Source organism: Diplotaxodon limnothrissa, linkage group LG7 (genome assembly GCF_057381915.1).
Source record: "Diplotaxodon limnothrissa isolate DT_005_m linkage group LG7, D_limnothrissa_male_GT1.1, whole genome shotgun sequence".
NCBI classification, from domain to species: Eukaryota; Metazoa; Chordata; class Actinopteri; order Cichliformes; family Cichlidae; genus Diplotaxodon; species Diplotaxodon limnothrissa.
Window position 1 is genome coordinate 36,087,563 of NC_140602.1, and position 21,445 is coordinate 36,109,007.

Consider the following 21,445-nt stretch of genomic DNA (forward strand, 5'->3'; position numbering starts at 1 on the left):
TCCAGTGTTTGTTTTCCTGCCTCCCAGCACATCCACTCACATCCCAATAAGAATGAGTCCTCCCTCCAACATCCTCAGATTATTTTAAAAGCAAAACCAGGCCAGGTTAAAAATCTTTTCCGTTAAAATGTGCACACTTCATTCTGGATCTTCGAGGCTTCCCTGCTACACCAGTGTCCTACTAAAAAAAAAAACAACGACAACACCTACTTCCTGTTTCCTCTCCCCTTTATAGAAAAGGGCTCCAATCCTCCCCAATCAGCTGCTCCCTGTATTCAACTCCAAATAGCTGGCAGCTGGACTAGAGTAGAATCTCCACTCCCACATGGGTGTGGCCCACACCTCACATCAAACACAAAGAAACACCAAAGCATGCAATTAATACAAAACAAAATCTAAAGTAATGCCAACCCAAAAGCTTAGTGGGGGATTCTCTCCATCCTTTTCCACCATGCTATACTCTGTAACAAGTCTTTTTAGTGTATTTTATAGCTTTTCCAGAAAGAAAGAAAGAAATCTGTCGCCACGACTCTTTGACCTTACATTTTTAAAAGTAAATGTGTAAAATTACAGAAAACCATAATTTGACCGCTTTGGTGTAGCATGAATAGCCATGGTTGAGGTTTTATCAGTAGGAAAAGCTGTAAAACCTATGAACATACAATTAAAAATCCGAAATTTCTGTTCTCTTTCACATTTTACGAAGCCATACAATTAGTCAGATTGTAACCTTTGCTGGTCCAATTCTGGTCCCCAGGCCTTTTGTTTGATATAGTGGTTAAAATTGGTATTACATGAGAATACAGCTCGGCCCTAGTTGGACTTCAGCTCATATCACTTGAACACAATACACAGATCTTTTGGGAAGAAAGTCACAGCTGTTGTGTCTAACAGCTTTTATTAGTTTTGAATGATTTCAAATATGCGCGTGAACATTGTAGTATATCCTGAAATAAAATAATTAATCTTTAAATAATTATGGTATGGCGCTAAAAGCCTACAAGAGCCTTCAGCTCCATATTTGCTGAAACGATAGTAGTAATAATGTCTTGTGTCTCCCTCTGTCATTAGGGTATCCCAGGAACTGTGGGAATGCGTGGGCCAACAGGTTTCACAGGACCGAGGGTAAGATCATCCTCCTGACATCTATCTCACCTTGTCCTTTTTCATATAGGAACTGGACGAAAGATGTTGTTGTACGTACATGAGTCGGTAAATTGTGTTAAAAGTGAGGGACTCAGCTATGAAAAGGGCAAGCGAAAGATTTTTGACTAGAATATTTTTGACATTTAGGTGAGTACAGAAATGTTCTGTTAAAGCTGTTAAAATCTTTTGATTGGAAGTAACTTTACAGCTTCAATTATCAGAAACAATCACAATAAAATTATTTTTCTTTTTTCTGCACCAGGGGGAGCCAGGTTTACGAGGATTACCCGGTCCTGTTGGGAAGCCTGGACCTCCAGTAAGTGTCTGCAGTTTATTTTTGCTTTTTTATTTCCTAACCTTTAACCCCTGGGAGCTATTTGGGGTATATGAGGGGTAGACTGAGTATTGTAAAGCAGATTAGATTAAAGCAGAAGAGATGGTGGGGTCACACCAAGAAGGGGCTGGTAAATAAAATAGACCGATGAAATGTGCAGCTGGTCTACAGGGACTGCCAGTATATGGAGGCAAACAAGTCAGAGTGATTGATTTTACTGAGAGCTCTGGAGGAAAATCTAATGGCGAAGTGAGTGATGTGGCAGGCTCAGCTGAAAGAGGACAAATAAATTGTTCCAATCACTGTCTTCGCGTCTGGCCACAACTGTACACATCAAATGCCAGCTTAATTCTTCAGATAGGTACTCCACTGATCTTCCCTGTTTATTGTTTTTTTCTGTAATGGTACAAAATAATTACCTCAACTTGACTCATATGTTTTTTTTTTCAGTTTTGGTTAAGTTGTGGGAGAAAAAACAAAATCTGTGCTGTTCTTGCCAAAGTTTGTTTACCCTATAAATCACTGTCGGTCTTTTTGTTGGTAGATTTAGGAATAAGAAGGTCCCTTGTGCATGGAAAGAGTTAGTTTTAAGTAGTGAAAGTGAGACTGTTTTTTGAAGCTGCCAGCACTCTATGCAGTGTCATTGGAGCCACTTTTTACTTACACAGATGGCTGCCCAACACTGCAGTGAAATCAATGTGTCATAGAAATAAGGCAGTTTGAGCTCAGTTTGAAAGCTAAATAATGTCTTAAACTCGTCATTGTTCCACATCACTGAAGGCATTTAAAGCTGCACTCATCATGGTAGAGAAAAACCCAGGTTAAGGTTCCAAAGATTATCAGGCATACAAATGTTAGTGTTTTATTCTCACTGAGAATAACAACATACAAGTAAACAAACCAAGGGGATGTGTCAGACAGAAGATATTGTGTTTTTAGATAAGTTAAAAAAAGTTAACTTAAATTTTTAAACATGTGCTTTTAGGTCAATTACAGGTCATAAAATCATTAAAGATACTTAAAGAACTTAATATCTTTTAAGTGTGTTTAGTTTGTATTGGTGTTACACTAGCTTAGCTATGGTTAAAGATTCAGGACAGGTTGAAACTGAGTAACCTAAAACACATCTTTACAGCCAGAGATCACTAAAATTACAGTTTAAAAAAAAATCTTCATCTGCAGATAACAATTCATCTTTACAAATCAAGTAATAGAACTAGTACAATGTCAGTAAATCATAAGATTTTACAGCTTGTGTGAACTTTCTACAATTTTGGAGGAGTGCCCACATAAAAATGAATAAATAAATAAGATAAAATAACAATAATTAAATATAAATACATAAATAAGATCACACTGTTGATCACCTAAGACATCAGCAATATCCAGTTTTGTAGGTTTAACATATTTTACCCACTTATCCCATAGCTGATCAACCACAGAAAGCAACCAATGTGATGTGAGTGTTTTTTAAACATGCAGATATAAGGAGCATGATCTAACTCTGTTTCATTTTTTTAGGGTTTGCAAGGTCCTCCTGGAGAGAAGGGACCCCGGGGACCACAGGTGAGACAAATCCTCACAAGGTGGTTTATCTTATAATTTGGTTGTAAGTGTTAAGTTTCTGGTGTCTCTGTGAAATATCACTTTGAGAAACCATCACATTAAACATCATAATTTATAATAATAATAAACTGAAAATAAAAAAGGACACAAGATGAATAAGTATTTCTGCAAATGCAATTAAACCCTGATTTAAAAATCAGCCCAACAGTCAGAAATATCCTTCTTTTGTTTTCTTGCATTTGATGATGATAATTATGATGATGGTAAATGGCCTGTATTTGTATAGCGCTTTACTTAGTCCCTAAGGATCCCAAAGCGCTTTACACTACAATCAGTCATCCACCCATTCATTCACACACTGGTGATGGCAAGCTACATTGTAGCCACAGCTGATCTGGGGCGCACTGACAGAGGCGAGGCTGCTGGACACTGGCGCCACCGGGCCCTCTGACCACCACCAGTAGGCAAACATGACGTCTTTTAACTTCATAAGGCAAAGGCCTATTAACTTTTCATTAGTGATTATGATTATGACTACAGCTAGTTTGGTAGTTTGTCTTTGCCAGCATAAAATGGATTTGCTCAAATTGGACTGACCAATAGTCAGAGTTATAGGAAAGTCCAAGGAAGATTAAGATCTAAGTAGGAGAATTATAGATTTACACAAGTTAGGATGCTGTCTTGGAACCATTTTTAAACAGCTGCAGATTCCAAGCTCATTCATTCAAACAATTGTACACAGGTACAAGACATTTGGATTTGTCGCCATTTTGCTAAGGTCCAGAAGAAAAACCATATATCACCCTCAGATATAAAGAAAATTGTTTATGATTTTCAAGAAAACCCAGGAACAACCAACTGGAAAGTGCTGAAACACCAGCATCACTGTACACAGCCAGAGTTTTATTTTACTGAGATGGTGCTGACCAAGAAACAAGCCGCTGCTCCAAAATGAACTCATTCATGCTCAGCTTAAATTGAGCAGCTGCCACCATGGAAAATCCATTTGCCTTCTGGAGAAAAGTTTCATGGTCAGAGAAACAAAGATTGAGCTATTAGGCTCAATGACAAGAGGGAAGGCGAGGGTTTCAAAGCTAAGTGCTTTGTATCAACTGTCAAGTATGGTGATGATAGTATCATGCTGAAACTTGGACACAGTTAGCTGTTCCAACAGAAGAATGATCCAAAATTCATATCAAAACTCAGTTTGGAAAGCAGAATAACATTAAGCTTCTGGAATAGCTTTCCCAACGCCCCAACCTCAACCCTATTGAAAATTTATGAACAATGCTAAAAGAGGCATCCATGTCAGGAGACCAACCAATTTAAATGAACTCTACCAATTCTGCCAAGAAGAGTTGTCAAATATCCAGCCAGAGTTATACCAGAAACTGTTTTTTTGGGGGGGTTTTCCCTTTTTTACCAGAAACTTGTTGATGGCTATCCAAAGGTTGAGGTACAAGTTACTAAGGAACATTTTACCAAGTACTGGAGGTGTACATGCTTTTGTTGTACAATGTGTTCACCTTGTTGGTGAACTATCGCCAGTCACTTTAACCATCGTCAATCCCTGACACCATCATCCATTGGCTCAACCCCTGCTGAGCAGAAGGACAACTTTGTCAGAGAAATAAAATGTTAAAAAATACCAAACGGCATCACAGGCTTACAGGCAATTTAGTTTAGTTTAGCAACAGCATTGTGATTCATCAAACAATACGTTGTATGCCTAAATTAGAATAAACTGAAAGCTAAAAAGAAGAAAAACATTCCAAAGAGCCTCACAGAATTGCAGTAAATATTTAAAGGCAATTCAGCATGAGCACTAGCATCATTAATCATTAAAATAGCCTGCTGCTAAATTGGGATGATCAGTGTGATAAGCTGAACAAAGCATGCCCAACAAGATTCGATTTACAGATATTTTGCTAATAGCATATTTACCAGAGCAAACGAAAAAACTGTCAGAGAGATAAAGTGAGGAAATATATTAAATAAGGTCACAAACTGACAGTTTTAAAGGCAATTTAACATTATGCTAAAATTCTTTTCAGAGCCATCACAGCATGACTTTCAATTCTGTGTTTCAACAAGTTGAACTGTTGTTGTTTCTAACAGGGTCGTCTAGGAGATGACGGCCTCAAAGGGATACAGGGTCCACAAGTAAGTTTGAGTTAAATAAAGAAGATTGCACTCTGCATTTTCATTTGGGCAGATTGTGTTTGCCCAATCTCACTCACTGCTTTTTCCTTTATTTAACGTGGCATGTTTAGATTAGGTGTTGAAGAATATGTAGTTCTGCATGCTGTTGAAGGTCTGCCTAGAAAACAAAACCAGTCTGCAGTACTTACTATTCAATTCTATGTTTTTGCTGATTGTCCCGTCAGACTTGTTGATGAAGCTATTTTTGGTCAGGCTTGCTGTGACTCCCACAATAAGACAAAATAAAACTAATCATTTAAAGATCATCTAAAGCTCCACTGAATGAGATGCAGCTGTTGTAAGCTGTTACTGCAGGGAGGGAGCTGTCTTTCCATAAAACTGAGTATGCTGTATTTACATCACATAAATGGGTTTTAATTGATTCATTGTTGCTGATTTCCCTGCAACCCGTTCTTGTATTATATTACTCACAATCCATGAAACAATCATCACAAAATGAGTAAGTTACCAGTCATTTCATCATCGACGTGCTCCAGCGGTGCATAAAAACAGAAGAAGTGTTCATTTGCAATCGTTTGCATTTGTTAGACATGTATATAGGCAAACGGGCAAATATATTGGTTTAAAATCTCTTTAAATTAAAATTGATTGTATGTTATTGATGAATTGTACACATTAAAGAGAAAAAATGTGTTGTGATTAAATCACAGGATGTGCTTCAGGAAGTGTTTACTCCAAATTAATGAAAAAAATAATCAGTGAGCAAAATAGTGATTGTTTTTATATTAGACTTTAAAAAAATAACCTAATTGAAAAAGTTTCAATTTGTATTCTTTTTTCTGTCATTTTTAAGGGTCCTCCAGGTCTACCAGGTCCTGATGGGGCAATTGGAAAACCAGGACCAATGGGAAGCAAAGGGCCTCCAGGACCTCAGGGACCACAGGGGCAGGCAGGAATCCCAGTGAGTGGGTACCTACCATCGACTGCTGTTACCTCATGTTGCATGGAGAGATAAATGTCCATGTTATTTGTTTTTCAATACATGTAAAATCTACTGAATCATCACAAGAGTGCATAAAAGCTGACGTGCATGTCTGTTGGATCTGATCAGGGTCCGCAGGGTGCTGATGGATTATCAGGGGAACCGGGGGAAAGAGGACCTAAGGTAAATTACAGTAAACTTCAACAATTATGTAATGTAAATGTTTTATAATGACAATCTCTTATTTCTGCCTTCATTAATGTTCAAACACTGAAACTTCCAGGGTTTACCTGGATCACCTGGAGAAGCAGGCCCCATGGGACGACAAGGACAGCAGGTTGGTGGATTTTGTTGTGAAGCAATTAAAACTTCTTAGATCTGATTTCTTCACTTACCTCTCCTAACTGCTGGGCCTCTGAAGCCAGCTGATCAATACTTAAGGCACTTTTATCTAATCTTATGAACTTTTTCCTTATTCTGTATATTAGATTTAAAGAAAGTGTGTAGGAATTATTGACACCTGGTAGTAAGATTTGAGCTCAATTTTCTTTGCCTGTGACTGTGTTGAGTCACCATAATATCCATTGATGAGATAACTTGAGACAGATATTCTGTTTTGTTAAAAAGAAAATGTATTTTTGATTAGCAGAGAGATTTTCAGTCCAGAAAAGGTTACAATGTTTTGTGCGGTCACCAGCAACGATTTTGTTTTTGCTTTGTGCTTGTAATAAGTACAGTAAAATTAGCGTTCTCAAATTTCTCTTGCAACGTCACAACTTTAAGCTGCCGTTGTTTTGTTGGTCCATTTTGTTGGAATAACTTGGCAGTGCACCATGGCAAGCTCCATGAAAGAGAACTAGCTTTTATATTATATATTATTATATAAAATGTACACTGATTAATTAAACACTAAGTCACATTCATGGTTCATGCTTGAGTAGCCATAATGACAGAGCCTACAATACAACCCTTATTGTAATTGTTCCATACTTTGAACATAAACTATGGTGTGATTAAAGCCCTGTTTAATGTTCATAAAGAAAATATTATTTTTAATTGGCTTTTTTAATTGCTCCCTTTTTTTTTTGCCACCAATTAGTTTTTTCTATTAGAATTTAAAGTTTTGCTGTTCTATAAAGCAGTTTTCACATTTTTCATCAGGGTCCTCCTGGCCACACAGGAATCGAGGGCCCACTTGGAAGGAAAGGAGACCAGGTCAGTGGTAACAGGACCAAAGTTGTATACCCGAAATTATAAACCTTGGACTCCATTATTGAGGAAACACTTGAAATAAAATGTCTTTATTCTCATAACAATGTCAGAGTCAGACTTGAAAAACACTTCTGTCCAATCAGAATTGTAAGTTACAGTGGTCCCTCGCTTTAACGTGGTTCACGTTTCGCAGCCTCGCTGTGTGTGTGTGCAGTTTTCAATGTTTTTTTTTCTTTACAGCGCATTGTGTTCTGCGTCCTGATTGGCTGTAGACCATTGTCAATCAATTTCGTGCCTTGTCTCCTGTACAGTACAGAATGCGTTCAGCTTGTCAAATTTACATAAATCTTCGATTGGTAGCAGTGTGACTCTGAAGTGCTGCACTGTATGTTTGTTTTCTCCCCGACAAACACAAAAATGTCGATGAAACGCCATCACCTGCGGGTGCCTTTTTTTTCCATTCTATAATACTGCACTTATTTTTCTATGAAGGTTTGAACTTTGAGAGTGTTTAAGCAAGAGAGAAAAGTGTGAAAATGTTCATGTCTGTCTGAGAAAAGTGTATAAAGTGTGTAGTGAGGAGTTTTACAGCCTTAAAACATCTGTAATAATTGTAAAAAATTAAGTTGGCTACTTCGCAGATTTCACCTATTGCGTGTTATTTTTGGAACGTAACTCCCACCATAAACGAGGGACCACTGTGCCTTGTATTAATCAGTGGCACAGATGAACATTTTCTTTAATTCTTTTATTGCAACAGAAATTAAATTCACAATAAATGTGACACCTCTGTAGCTGCAGCAATACTCAGCGCCTGTTCATTAAATGCTCCATGCTGAGCAACTTTAAGAAAATGGAACAGTCTGGTCTGGGTACAGGAACCTTAAATGTGGAAGTCATTAAACTACTTTTTCTTTTGGACCTCATGAAGCCAAGGAGACTTTGTTTAGTGATTTAGAACAGTCTGCAAGGGTACAAACGTTTGATAACTAACAACTTTTTAGCCTCCAAAAGCCTGATATCTGACTTTCCTACACTTTCCTGTTTGACAGGGGGATTTAGGACCTTGTGGGAAACCTGGTTCTAAAGGGCCACCAGGAGAGAGGGGACCTCAGGGGGGAAAAGGCCTACAAGGACCATCTGGACCAGTCGGTAAAGAGGTAAGTACAATTATCTTTTGTTTACTTAAATTATTTCAGGTGTTGAAACACATGTCCAGCTGCTGTCTCTTAAATAACAGAGTTGTTGTACCGGTGGTGATTCTTTTTTTCCAGAACCCCGTTTCCTTTATTGAATCCTACAAGCATCCTGTCCAGAGTGTATTGTTGTGCAACAGATGTGCTTTTAATTATTGGTAGAATTAAATTACTCTCAGCTGAAAATCTGAAGGTATTTGAGGTCCTTTGTTTTTGTTTTGTTTTTTAAAAGTATAAAATTGGTTTGAAAAGCATTAAACCCCCATTTGTGGTACATAAAATGTGGAATTCCATTTTCCTGATACTGTGGTAATGACAGTACCTATTTCACATTTTTAAGGTTTTGAAGTCTTGATTTTATGAAAGAGCAGAGAGAGACCGTGTGGCTTGTAGTTTTTGTAATCATGTCAACAATGACATCTTTTTAAATCTACATTAACCCTGAAAGCACCACAAACAAAACAGGATGTGGCAAGATAAGTATCTTTTAATAATCTTTTTGTTGTCTGCAATACAACAGCGTTATTGTTTTTTAACAAAGTGAAGCCTGATATCTAGTTCAGCCAGCTCGAACTGTTTCCCACTCAAACCTCACTCTCCTTCCAGTTTGATGGTCTATTTAAGCAGAGAAAAATCTCCTATCCTCATGTTTTAACCCTTCCACCAACCCGGCTGTTGGGCTCGGGGGATATTTCCCTATACCTCCTCATGTCCTCATAACTATTTGCGAGAAGTCGTGCTTGAAAGCTGTAGGCCAAACTAACCGTATAATCTTCTCAAACATGAGTTTTCTGACAGATCTGATTCTTTATTACATGTAAAACATTGCCTTATGAAGAAGGAAAATATGTTGGTTTTACCTCACTGTAGGCTTCCTTGATGACTGAACCATTAAGTAACTTCTGTTCCCTCATCTTCTTCAGGGGGATGTTGGACTTCCCGGTGAAGTTGGAGATCCTGGGCCCAAGGGGGAGAAGGTAAGCTTCAGTTTAGTTAAAAATACAATATATTGAACAAGCAGGCGAGTTCTCTCTGGGTGATGTTTGCACTACCGGTCATGTTGTTGTTAATGTGTGCAGGGTGAGCTGGGACCTCTTGGTTTGTCTGGTCGAGAGGGTCCCTGGGGACCCCTCGGAGAAAATGGTGACAGAGGTCCAAAGGGGGAGAAGGGCCACTTGGGACTGATGGTGAGAATATGTGTACTCAACAGTTCGGTGGAAGTTGGATGTTACATTTTAGTAACACTACCCACATTTCCTTCAAGCTTGTTCAATTTCAAAACACCAACAGTGAGATTTATTAGAGCAATTTTTAAGAGCACTGAAATGCAAAAGGGTGACACAAAGGATAGATTATCTAAGATCTATCACTGTAAATTAAACAAAGAACTTCATTCAGATTTATTAAAATCATTGGAAACTGATGTCTTCCTCTTGAACAGGGTGAACCAGGACTGATGGGTGAACTAGGCCCTGTGGGCCTGCCTGGGTTACTGGTGAGTTGAATACCAGAATGTAGAGTATTGATGCTTTTGATATGCTGCTTAGAGTGCTTTTTGAATTAACCTGTATTGAATAGTTTATAGCTGTGACTGATATTTAATGACACACAGTTGGCTTTTTCCCTCACAACACTGCAGATTGCAAACTGATGTTAATGTGCAGCTTTATTGTGCTGTGATTCTTTTCTCATTTCAGGGAATGATAGGTCCTCCAGGACGTCCAGGTCCCGATGGACCTCAGGGAGAGAAGGTAACAAAACGGTTTCTCATAAGAGTCACAGTGCTGTTAAGATTTATATAGTACATAATTCCAAATAAGAATTTTAAGCGTGCCCTCTAAGAATGTTTTTTCACGACGTTTCAGCAAACTTTTGAAGTGCTTTTCATTATGCACAATGAAGTCAAGCCTAAAAGGAGGCTCAGACTCAGAAAGACACTTCAATTGGTTTATTTTTACTGTGATGCGGGGTTAATGGACGAGTCGTAATAAAGAAGATGGTCTGCACTGGCAGGCAGGAGTTAGGCAATAGCTGTAGGCAGACTCGTTTCATCAGTCAGGGATAATCTGAGGCTCAAACCCAATAGTCTAGCAGCTTGATGAACGCCGTTATCACTTTGGTAGGAAAAGCCAGCTTAGATGCATAGCTGCTCAGTAGAGTTACTGAAGGGCAGGTGTGAATGATCAGTAGTCTGCTGGAGGGAATGAGGCCTCGTACCTGGACACACAAACATGGAAAGAGACTAAGGACAACAAGGGGAAAGAGACCTGGCACTAGAGGAACATATATACATGCTGCATCAATGAGTCAGTCACAATTTACACAATATGTTCTTTCTGAATTTACAGCTCATGTTATTTTCAGCCCAAACAGGGCAGGGTAGGTTTACTCACAACATGCTATCTATACACTGCCTCAGTACATTTCACCCCAAAATTCAGTTTATTTGAGTAATGTTGAGTTTTGGAATGGTTAAGCGTACCGTGCCAAGGGGTGGGCTTGTGCGCTGTTCATGTGGACACTCCCACAGCACACATCTAGTGCCTGAGTACAGACGTTGAAGATTTTTTCAACATCAGCTGCCTCTGAGCAGCACAACTGAAAATTGCTGTTAAATAATAAATACATCTATAGGGCCACCCCTGTTTTTCCACAAGTAACCTTAAAGTCAGTAGAATCCTCAGCTTTAATGTGCTTTGGCTCTTCCTTTTTTTTTTTTAGGCTGACAGTCATAGTTTAATGAATGAATGATAATTTCTGCTTCGTACATGGTTGGCTGAGAGGACCTTTTCCTTACAAGGAAAAAACTGACCTGTTTTTTTTAATCAACATATTCTTTATTTACAGTACAGAGGCCTTTACTATGAGGATTTTAGCTGATGAGCATCAGTAATAAATATAGATTCTTAAATGCAACTTTAGTCCTTATTTTTTTTCCTACATCTCTTTTATAAGTCTCCTTCATCAGGCTGCGGACACCATTTAACCTTTTATAGGGCACTATAATATTTAGTTCCTTCTATGACCACCCTACGAAGGATTTATGTTTAAATCAATCCAGTTTAATCCAAATAAATGATTTGCTGCAAAATTCATCTCGTCTTTTTTTTTTTTTTTTTTTTACAACAGTGGTGGCTTTTACTGCTATACCGTTTATGTTTTTGCCTACTGGTGGTGGTCAGAGGGCCCGGTGGCGCCAGTGTCCGGCACATACTGACTGAATGTAGTGCAAAGCGCTTTGGGGTCCTTAGGGACTAAGTAAAGCACTATACAAATGCAGGCCATTTACCATTCTTTATAGATTTTTAATAATCACCATTTGATGAGTAGGTGACACTCATAGGGATCATTTTCTATGGAAGAACAGTCACATGATCTCTGAAAGTCCTGTTTAGATTGGCCGTATGCTGCCAACACCACCCCTTTCATGTGAACTGGGGAAACCCCGAGTTAAATTAGCACATTGATAACCAGCTAAATGTGATCCTGTATCCTGATCAGTGAAGTGAATCCAGATAACAGAAAGCTACCCTGGGTATGCTGAACGTATTTCTGGTATAGGGCCCAGAACCTGCAGAGCTCTGTTTAAAGAAATACTTAAGCAGTGATTTGAAAAGGTCTTCATCCATGTCTCTCTAGGGCGAGCATGGGCCCGTAGGAATTACTGGACCGCCGGGTTCAGCAGGCCCTCAGGTAAACGTTTTATTCCTTTTAATATTTTTTTTTAACTTAGTGTGTAGAACATATATATATGTAAAATTAAATTTACTTTCTCTTTCTCATGTTTCTAGGGGATAATGGGGTCACGTGGTGTCAGAGGAGATCCTGGGAGGCTCGGACCACCTGTAAGTGCCTGCTAGTATCAGAAAGTTGTTTCAAAGTTTCAAACTAATATTTCAGCATTGTGCTACTTTCTGTTCTATCCCAGCAAACATCAGTCAGTTAAGTGTTTGAGTCAGAACTTTATTTTCAAGTAATTTAAAGAAAGGTCGAGCAGAATACTACAACAGTCAAAATTTTTATTACGATCTTTAAAATAAATAATCGCCAAAGTAATTTAATAAACGCCTTTGACCACTGAAGTACCTGCAGGTGTACAAGATGTACTGTGTACAAGTGGTGTACTCAGCACAGTTCTTTACTTTACCTGGCATCTAATTGTATACAGGATTATACAGAAGCATTCTACTTCAAAATCACATTCTCTTATGTTATCTTATGTTAAATGTAATCAGATTTGAAGGGCAAGGAAAAATCAAAGATGTTACTAATATGTCACAAGACTTGTACCACATTTGTGACTCCTGCAGGGTCCAGTAGGACATGCAGGACCAAAGGGACACGAGGGAAGTAAAGGAGAGCCTGGGGAACTGGGACTCAAGGGAGAGCCAGGACCTCCAGGCCCACCAGGGGAGCCGGTTAGTTTGATTTAGGTCTTATATGTATACTCCACTGTATAACATTTATTAAAATATAATTGTGCGTTGCCATCTTAATAATAACATTAAATCTAAAAACTGCATCTGTCTATAATATATGACCTCTTAAAAACATCCTCATATTAATATTGATCACTTGTGCAGGGCGATGATGGTCTTCCAGGAATTCAGGGTCCTGAGGCTCTGCCGGGGTTAGAGGTGAAAACCAAACCACTATTTTGAATTGTAAAGACTGCACTTTTCCTGCTTAACAGCCCTGACTTTGTAACTTCTCTTTCTATCTTCTCTTTTCTTTAGGGGCCTCCTGGAGAGGTGGGACCCCAGGGCCTCCCAGGTCCTATAGGTGTTCCTGTGAGTGCAGTTTAAAGCATAAAGTCACTATAGATGATGAAAACATGCCAGCTTGTTTAAAATTACTGTTCCTGGTTACAGAGTGTACACACGATGTGTTTGTGTGCCTGAAAGAAAGCCGCTAATGAGAAAAAAAAAATTGTCCTTGCAGGGAGTTCAAGGAAGACCGGGACCTGAAGGCAAACAGGGCATGAAGGGGGAGAAGGTACAATTATCATCTATCTTATCTATCTAATCTATCTCAGCTAGCAACAAGTGCACAAAACACTAAAGAGGCCCTACTAATGTGTTGCACAAAATGCAATATTCAGCTGCACCCACACGGGAAGCATTTTGCAGTAATATGGTGACCACAGAACACAGAAGATGAATGACATTTGATAACTTAAGCAACTATGGGCAAAAAAATGATGATTCCAGCAAGAGTCACATGACAGGGTAGTAACCTGGAATGCCTATAATCACCTTTCAGCTTTAAAGTAATGCGCAACAAGTTTCATGAGACATTTGCCTATTCTTATGATTCCTCATAAAAATGGACAAAATGCCTATATCTTCTTTACTGTCACCTTTGGGTGCCATATATTTGAGTGTATATACATTCTTGGCTTTTGTGTCTGTGAAGGTTCTCAGTCATCCAGGTCATCGTAGTCTAAGGAGCTTGGAAAGAAAAAAGCGTCTGGACTTCTTTAAGTTGCTTGAAGACGTTTCACCTCTCATCCGAGAAGCTTCTTCAGTTCTAAGGGTCAAATGGTGGCGAGTCCCAGATTTAAACCCAGTGGGAGTTTCCCCCCAAAAAGGGACAAAGGACCCCTGATGATCCTCTACCTAATCACATGAGCCAAGGTGTGAAAACAGGTGTGGGTCACAATCAGCCAGGGTTTCGGGTGAGCTCATTGTGAAACCTGGCCCCACCTTATCATGTGATTTACTGAGGTCAGATGGCCCAGGGTGTGAGTGGGCGTTAAGGCGTCTGGGAAGGGATCTCAAAACTGGATTATAGATGGTAGACAGTTGGTGTCGTAAGCCACCGCCTCTGCTCAAAGATGGTCGCTCACAGTGGACATAGATGGCTTCTTTCACTCCTCTTTCAAACCATCTGTCCTCTCTGTCCAAAATGTGAATTCTTGGCTTTTACTTTTCAAATAACTTTCCCACTTTGTGTTTTGCTCCACAGGGAGAAGAAGGCAAGACTGGTTCACCAGGGAAGAGGGGTCATGTTGGAAGGAGGGTAAGGTCAACGAAAGGTTTATGTAATGTAAGGATGTAGCGCCATAGTTTAGTCATTTACACGCTAACAAGCAAAATATTCCCCGTGTGACTGTGGGAGGAGGAACAAATTCTCTGGGAGTTATGTTGAGAAGAGTATCCACTGTATACAAAGTGACTGGAACTAGCTTTAAGGATGTAACAGTGAGTCCACAGTTGTGATGAAGCTAAGATGATCTCTATATTATCAATATTATTACTTTTCTTTTTTTATCATGGCGTATTCATCCTCAGGGAAAAAGGGGAAAGGCTGAAGTCAGAGGGCCCAGGGGAGAGAGAGGACCAAAGGTGGGAACACAACTATATGCTTTGTGTAACCCCTACAGTTGGTTTAAATATGAGATATGACCTAACAGTAGACTGTGCTTTATTGTTTAGGGTGAAAAGGGAGACACAGGACCGGTGGGGCTCCCTGGATGGTCAGGACTCATTGTAAGTGAATTTGTGCACCTACCCATCCATACATCATTGTTGAAATTGCTTCTTCATTGGTCTACCACATTCAGTGAGTTGGAGACAAATGGATGATTTTAACAAATAGAATGCGTTTATTTTTATGTGATGTGTTTTTGTGTTCTTTACCAAGGGAATCCCCGGCTTACGTGGAGAGTCAGGTGATCAAGGTCAAAGGGGTGAAAAGGTAAACAAGTAAAAAGATAACTAAGACCGACTACAGTACTGTTCAAAAGTCTTGGGTCATCCCTTAGTTCTTTATGTTTTGCTTCCAACTACTTATTCAGGCTTTCTAAAGGTCTTTCAAAGTGTCTTTCATCCTGTCTGTTAACATATGTTTCATATCTTCTTAGGGTGACAAAGGAGACATGGGACTGCCTGGACTACCTGGAGTTGATGGCATGAAGGTAGGAGCAGTTAACAGATTTAAACAGTCGTAAACAAAACAAACAGGATCATTTAAGTTGTAGTCTTTTGTGGGATGTAAATGACTGTTTAATATGTTTGGATATATCAAGATAATTTGGAAAATAACAAAAGGAAGACAAATGCCAAATGGGATTCACATAGTGGTTCATTCTGATCAAAGAACGCTCATCCAGGTGGTTCTGGTTTTTATTTACTGGGGCCATTAAAAACACTAGAAACATTACATCACTGCTGCTTTGGGATTTTCCTTTTTTTAGGGTATCCGTGGTCCTGTTGGATTGCCTGGTCCAGAGGGTCCAAAAGGGGAACAGGTACACAAAAAAAGACTGCAGCATTGTTAGCTCTCGGGTTTAAAGCCTTGAATTTTCCCATGTGTAACTGTGTTTAAATGATGTTAAAGATTGACAGATGTTTATGTTTCTCACTATACTGATGTTGTCTTAGGGAAACATTGGTCTGCCAGGGCCCAGGGGCATGTCAGGGATGCCAGGATTGCCTGTAAGTATTATCTCTCTCTAAATCTTTAATATACTTTTGAGTATGGCAAGCTTATGCAACATCTTTTATTCATGATACATTTTTCAGCCCTCTTTAACTGTTGTATTTTTCTTTTTCTGTTTGTCATTTCCCCCCCTCTGATATGCAAAGTTTAGTCAGGAAGATATATCTTGGACTTTTTCAATATTTTATGTTTTCAATTCAAGAATTTCACATGTTTTGCTCAGACACTTTTTGCCAGGGTATGTCTGAAAAATGAAGACAAATGTTATTGTTTTATAATAACCGCTGCAATTTCTGCATAAAGGCAGACTGCTGTCTGTTAGCCTACCCTGTTCTTCAGCTACCAGCCTGTGAAATCAATCATCATTCAGAAGCACTTTATAACTGTTCAACCCACTGTGTCTTAAGAAAAAAAAATGTCCATTGACTAAGATTATAAAATCAGCAAGGGTACAGGTGACAGGCTCTTAATGCAGCTGATAAAAGCAGTCGGAAGTCGATAAATGCACTTCATACTGAAAAATCACACTAATGCCCTTTTCTTCCCCTGTCCTCTGTTCTTGCAGGGTTTGTTTGGATTAAAGGTATGAAATCATCACCTCCAGCTCTCTTGTTCTTCTATATCAAACACTCTTCAGCTCTTACTCACCACTCTGTGAAGAAAATGGCCTGTTCCCCCTTTTTTAAGTGACTCACATAATCATAAAGATGTCACACCTGGAAGTTGGCAGTCTAATGTGATCATGCAGCAGTCTTTATTTCCTTATCGGTGTATGTGATAATTAACAGTTTGATATTGCCATGTGGAAGAGTACGGAATTGTATTGTTATATTGTTGCTATTATATATAATTCTCCCTGCAGGGATTGAAAGGCTACCAAGGTCTGCCTGGTCCACCTGGCAGGAAGGGGCTGCCGGTAAGTCTACAACAGATGGGTAAAAAACACTAGGTTATCATGTTTGCTCTAACAATGCAAACAGTTTTCTGTCTGTTGCAATACCTGGGTGCAGGGCGTTCCCATCTTTCCTACTTCATCTGATCTGGGTGGAGTAGAAACTGTGTTTGCCCCAAATTTGCTCTCATGGGTTAGCAAAGCTTGTTTGGAAAGCTTGAAACAAAACCCAAACAAGGGTGTACAGTTTAATTCTAATTACCCTGAATTACATTATACTAAGATATTATAACAGAATTATTCCCAGTTATGTCAAATGATTGATATAATACTTTTTATCTATTTTGGCTAGTTTATAATAGTTTCGGTTTAGTCATTTGAAGATTAATCTTGTGTTTTAGGGTCCACCTGGCATTCCCGGACTTCCCGGAAAGTCACTGAACATGACCTTGTCTCAGCTCAAGGCAAGTAGTTTCTAAACTGTATTGCCAATTATATGTTGGAATTGTTGTTTTCTGTTACGAAATATTCGATTAAAATTGCACATTAAAAAACATTTCTTTCCAACAACTGGAAACAGTATGTGTTTAAAAAAGAAAGACAGAAATTAAAGATATAGAGATATAAAGAAATAAGAATTTTTTAAAAACCCCTTCATATCAAAATCATTATTTTTCATTAAATTTACATGGGCTCTAAACATTAAACTTGGCCGAATCATATTCTCCTCATTGTCTTCCCATATCCAGGACCTCATGTACATGTCAGATAAGCCCAACTACCTTCTGATCCAGACGTTGCTGGATACTCTTCAGGAGGAGCTTCGGCTGCTTTTGGATCCTCCTGATGGCAGCAAAGAGCATCCAGCTACTACCTGTCTGGAGCTCTGGCTCTGTCACCCTGAATACAGCAGTGGTCAGTTACTGAAACTTTAAAGTAAACACTAAAGCAACACTGAACGATTGTGAACGATCCCCAAGCTAGATGGAGTAAAAAAAGGGTTAAATGAGTGTCTCCTGCTCCATTACAGCTTTGTGCTATAATAGAATAGATTTACAGAATAGAATACATTTCAGAGGAGAAATGAAAAAAGATTAGTTTATTTTTCTCTTATTTGGTTTTGAGTAAAAGCTAAAGTGAGGCTTTGTAGATGATTGACCTGTATATTCTCTGTGTAGTGTGGTTCAGCGTGTGGTTTAGGCCATCTAAACCAGAACTTCACCTTACAACAAAGCGTCCATCTGTTTCAGTACTTCTAAAATAATTTGAGTCATATAATCAACAAGCAGAATCTATTAGGTTCACCTCCACCTCTTTCCCAAGGTCAGCTCTGATAGGCTCCCTGTGCTCATAGTTGGATAAGCTGCTTAAGATTATGGATTAAACCTATTTATACTATTTATACATACATATTGTTATTAGAGCAAAACCAGTTGAAGTGCTTTGGTTTTTAACATTACCCCTGTACTTCACCTACCTCCGAAGCATGGAGGGTAAGTAGCCTTGTGAAATGTTTGCATTTATTTAGGCTCATTTAACACAGATGGTAGATTTAAATTCTTGTCTTGCTGTTTATGCTTTACTGCCACTTTGCTAAGAGTCCCTAAGTGCTGATATCAAGTTTCAAAATCAGTTTGTTTCAAATAACATCACCCAGTAAAATGCATGAATTCTTTTCCCAGCAGCATTGTGTATATAGAAAAATGCTTTGTTTTAAAATAAATGTTATTTTCCATTTATGACTTTTTTCCCTTTGAAGAGATTATTAACTTTATTTTATCTATTTTATCAGCATATAATATATTGACAAATACATACATACTGTACAGTGGTGCAAAAAAGTATTTAGTCAGCCACCGATTGTGCAAGTTCCCCCACCTAAAATGATGACAGAGGTCAGTAATTTGCACCAGAGGTACACTTCAACTGTGAGAGACAGAATGTGAAAAAAAAAATCCATGAATTCACATGGTAGGATTTGTAAAGAATTTATTCGTAAATCAGGGTGGAAAATAAGTATTTGGTCAATAACAAAAATACAACTCAATACTTTGTAACATAACCTTTGTTGGCAATAACAGAGGTCAAACGTTTACTATAGGTCTTTACCAGGTTTGCACACACAGTAGCTGGTATTTTGGCCCATTCCTCCATGCAGATCTTCTCGAGAGCAGTGATGCTTTGGGGCTGTCGCCGAGCAACACGGACTTTCAACTCCCGCCACAGATTTTCTATGGGGTTGAGGTCTGGAGACTGGCTAGGCCACTCCAGGACTTTCAAATGCTTCTTACGGAGCCACTCCTTTGTTGCCCGGGCGGTGTGTTTTGGATCATTGTCATGTTGGAAGACCCAGCCTCGTTTCATCTTCAAAGTTCTCACTGATGGAAGGAGGTTTTGGCTCAAAATCTCACGATACATGGCCCCATTCATTCTGTCCTTAACACGGATCAGTCGTCCTGTCCCCTTGGCAGAAAAACAGCCCCATAGCATGATGTTTCCACCCCCATGCTTCACAGTAGGTATGGTGTTCTTGGGATGCAACTCAGTATTCTTCTTCCTCCAAACACGACGAGTTGAGTTTATACCAAAAAGTTCTACTTTGGTTTCATCTGACCACATGACATTCTCCCAATCCTCTGCTGTATCATCCATGTGCTCTCTGGCAAACTTCAGACGGGCCTGGACATGCACTGGCTTCAGCAGCGGAACACGTCTGGCACTGCGGGATTTGATTCCCTGCCGTTGTAGTGTGTTACTGATGGTGACCTTTGTTACTTTGGTCCCAGCTCTCTGCAGGTCATTCACCAGGTCCCCCCGTGTGGTTCTGGGATCTTTGCTCACCGTTCTCATGATCATTTTGACCCCACGGGATGAGATCTTGCATGGAGCCCCAGATCGAGGGAGATTATCAGTGGTCTTGTATGTCTTCCATTTTCTGATGATTGCTCCCACAGTTGATTTTTTCACACCAAGCTGCTTGCCTATTGTAGATTCACTCTTCCCAGTCTGGTGCAGGTCTACAATACTTTTCCTGGTGTCCTTCGAAAGCTCTTTGGTCTTGGCCATGGCGGAGTTTGGAGTCTGACTGTTTGAGGCTGTGGACAGGTGTCTTTTATACAGATGATGAGTTCAAACAGGTGCCATTCATACAGGTAACGAGTGGGGGACAGAAAAGCTTCTTACAGAAGACGTTACAGGTGGGGTGCCCCCGGCCTCTCGGCCTAGGGCTCGGTCACTCAGGCGCAGCTGGGGGCCGGCGGAGCTCACGGGCGCGTCACTGCAACCCCCCCTGGCTTCTGCTCCGCGGCTGCTGAGTGAGCCCTCATCTGGGACTCTCCTCAGCTCTTACTGGAACAGTGGCGCGGCTGCCCCTCTGTTGGTCTTCCATGGTCTTTTGTGTTCTGGGGGCCTCTGGATGTCTGGAGTTTTGATCTCCTCCATACCCGCTTCACACCCTGGAGGACGGGGCTGAGGCCCCCCCACACTCCCTAGCAGATCATTACATGGAGAAACCTTTGGAATGCAAGCATGCTGATCCACACAGGTATGCACACATGGGTATTCACAGACGCGGACTAAAGCTTTCTTGGCTGCTGCCTCCAAGCACACTGTGCGCTGTCTATCTTGCGTGCTGCACAATATCGTTTATTACTTAGTAAATACTGATATCTATGACTAGCTAGTTTATTGTGATGGTGCTTTGTTTTCTCTATTATTATGTTGCTCTTTGTTGTTTGCTGTCTCCTCTGTTTGTTTGTTTGTTTGTTTTTTTTTTCTCCATACAGGTGACCCAGGAGTTTTTTTTTTTTTGTCTCTCTTCCCCCCCCTTCTCACCGTCTCTTCTCCCCTTTGGTTTTCTTTCTTTCTCTCCCCCTCTCTCTCTCATTCATTCCCCCTGTCCTATTTATTAAAAAAAAAAAAAAAAAAAAAAAAAAAAATGACAAAGGATGAACTGAAGCTCTGCCATCACGTAATGTCGCATACTGCTGTTTCTGATGTCATAAAAAAAAAAAAAAAAAAAAAAAAAAAAAAAAAAAAAAAAGAAGACGTTACAGGTCTGTGAGAGCCAGAGATTTTCCTTGTTTGAGGTGACCAAATACTTATTTTCCACCCTGATTTACGAATAAATTCTTTACAAATCCTACCATGTGGATTCATGGATTTTTTTTTTTCACATTCTGTCTCTCACAGTTGAAGTGTACCTCTGGTGCAAATTACTGACCTCTGTCATCATTTTAAGTGGGGGAACTTGCACAATCGGTGGCTGACTAAATACTTTTTTGCCCCACTGTATATGTTGGTACATATATTAAGGTATATTTGTATATAAATGATAATGAATATGGGTAATTCTATTTGACTATCAAAGATCCAAATTTGCAGATCGTCAGCAATCCTGTTGCTTGTTGCCACGGGGATATTAATAGTTCACAGAAGACATATTTTTACACTCCAGCCTCTTTAATGCTTTCCTTTTACAGGCCAGCATGTTGAAGTTCTTGTGCTCCCTG

At 39.5% G+C, this 21,445-nt stretch overlaps 1 protein-coding gene across 1 annotated transcript in view; it reads left to right on the plus strand.

The window, feature by feature from the left end:
- Positions 1 to 21,445, plus strand: part of LOC146628686 (uncharacterized) — a 122,949-nt gene that overhangs the window by 97,092 nt on the left and 4,412 nt on the right. The window contains exons 35-64 of the mRNA XM_085358005.1: positions 1,072 to 1,125; positions 1,409 to 1,462; positions 3,002 to 3,046; positions 5,165 to 5,209; positions 6,063 to 6,170; positions 6,321 to 6,374; positions 6,475 to 6,528; positions 7,353 to 7,406; positions 8,456 to 8,563; positions 9,523 to 9,576; positions 9,679 to 9,786; positions 10,041 to 10,094; positions 10,297 to 10,350; positions 12,239 to 12,292; positions 12,391 to 12,444; positions 12,910 to 13,017; positions 13,183 to 13,236; positions 13,336 to 13,389; positions 13,541 to 13,594; positions 14,567 to 14,620; positions 14,893 to 14,946; positions 15,037 to 15,090; positions 15,245 to 15,298; positions 15,465 to 15,518; positions 15,798 to 15,851; positions 15,985 to 16,038; positions 16,608 to 16,625; positions 16,905 to 16,958; positions 17,336 to 17,398; positions 17,684 to 17,849. Coding sequence (XP_085214131.1) covers positions 1,072 to 1,125; positions 1,409 to 1,462; positions 3,002 to 3,046; positions 5,165 to 5,209; positions 6,063 to 6,170; positions 6,321 to 6,374; positions 6,475 to 6,528; positions 7,353 to 7,406; positions 8,456 to 8,563; positions 9,523 to 9,576; positions 9,679 to 9,786; positions 10,041 to 10,094; positions 10,297 to 10,350; positions 12,239 to 12,292; positions 12,391 to 12,444; positions 12,910 to 13,017; positions 13,183 to 13,236; positions 13,336 to 13,389; positions 13,541 to 13,594; positions 14,567 to 14,620; positions 14,893 to 14,946; positions 15,037 to 15,090; positions 15,245 to 15,298; positions 15,465 to 15,518; positions 15,798 to 15,851; positions 15,985 to 16,038; positions 16,608 to 16,625; positions 16,905 to 16,958; positions 17,336 to 17,398; positions 17,684 to 17,849 — 1,903 coding nt within the window. The remainder of the gene's footprint in view (positions 1 to 1,071; positions 1,126 to 1,408; positions 1,463 to 3,001; positions 3,047 to 5,164; positions 5,210 to 6,062; positions 6,171 to 6,320; positions 6,375 to 6,474; positions 6,529 to 7,352; positions 7,407 to 8,455; positions 8,564 to 9,522; positions 9,577 to 9,678; positions 9,787 to 10,040; positions 10,095 to 10,296; positions 10,351 to 12,238; positions 12,293 to 12,390; positions 12,445 to 12,909; positions 13,018 to 13,182; positions 13,237 to 13,335; positions 13,390 to 13,540; positions 13,595 to 14,566; positions 14,621 to 14,892; positions 14,947 to 15,036; positions 15,091 to 15,244; positions 15,299 to 15,464; positions 15,519 to 15,797; positions 15,852 to 15,984; positions 16,039 to 16,607; positions 16,626 to 16,904; positions 16,959 to 17,335; positions 17,399 to 17,683; positions 17,850 to 21,445) is intronic.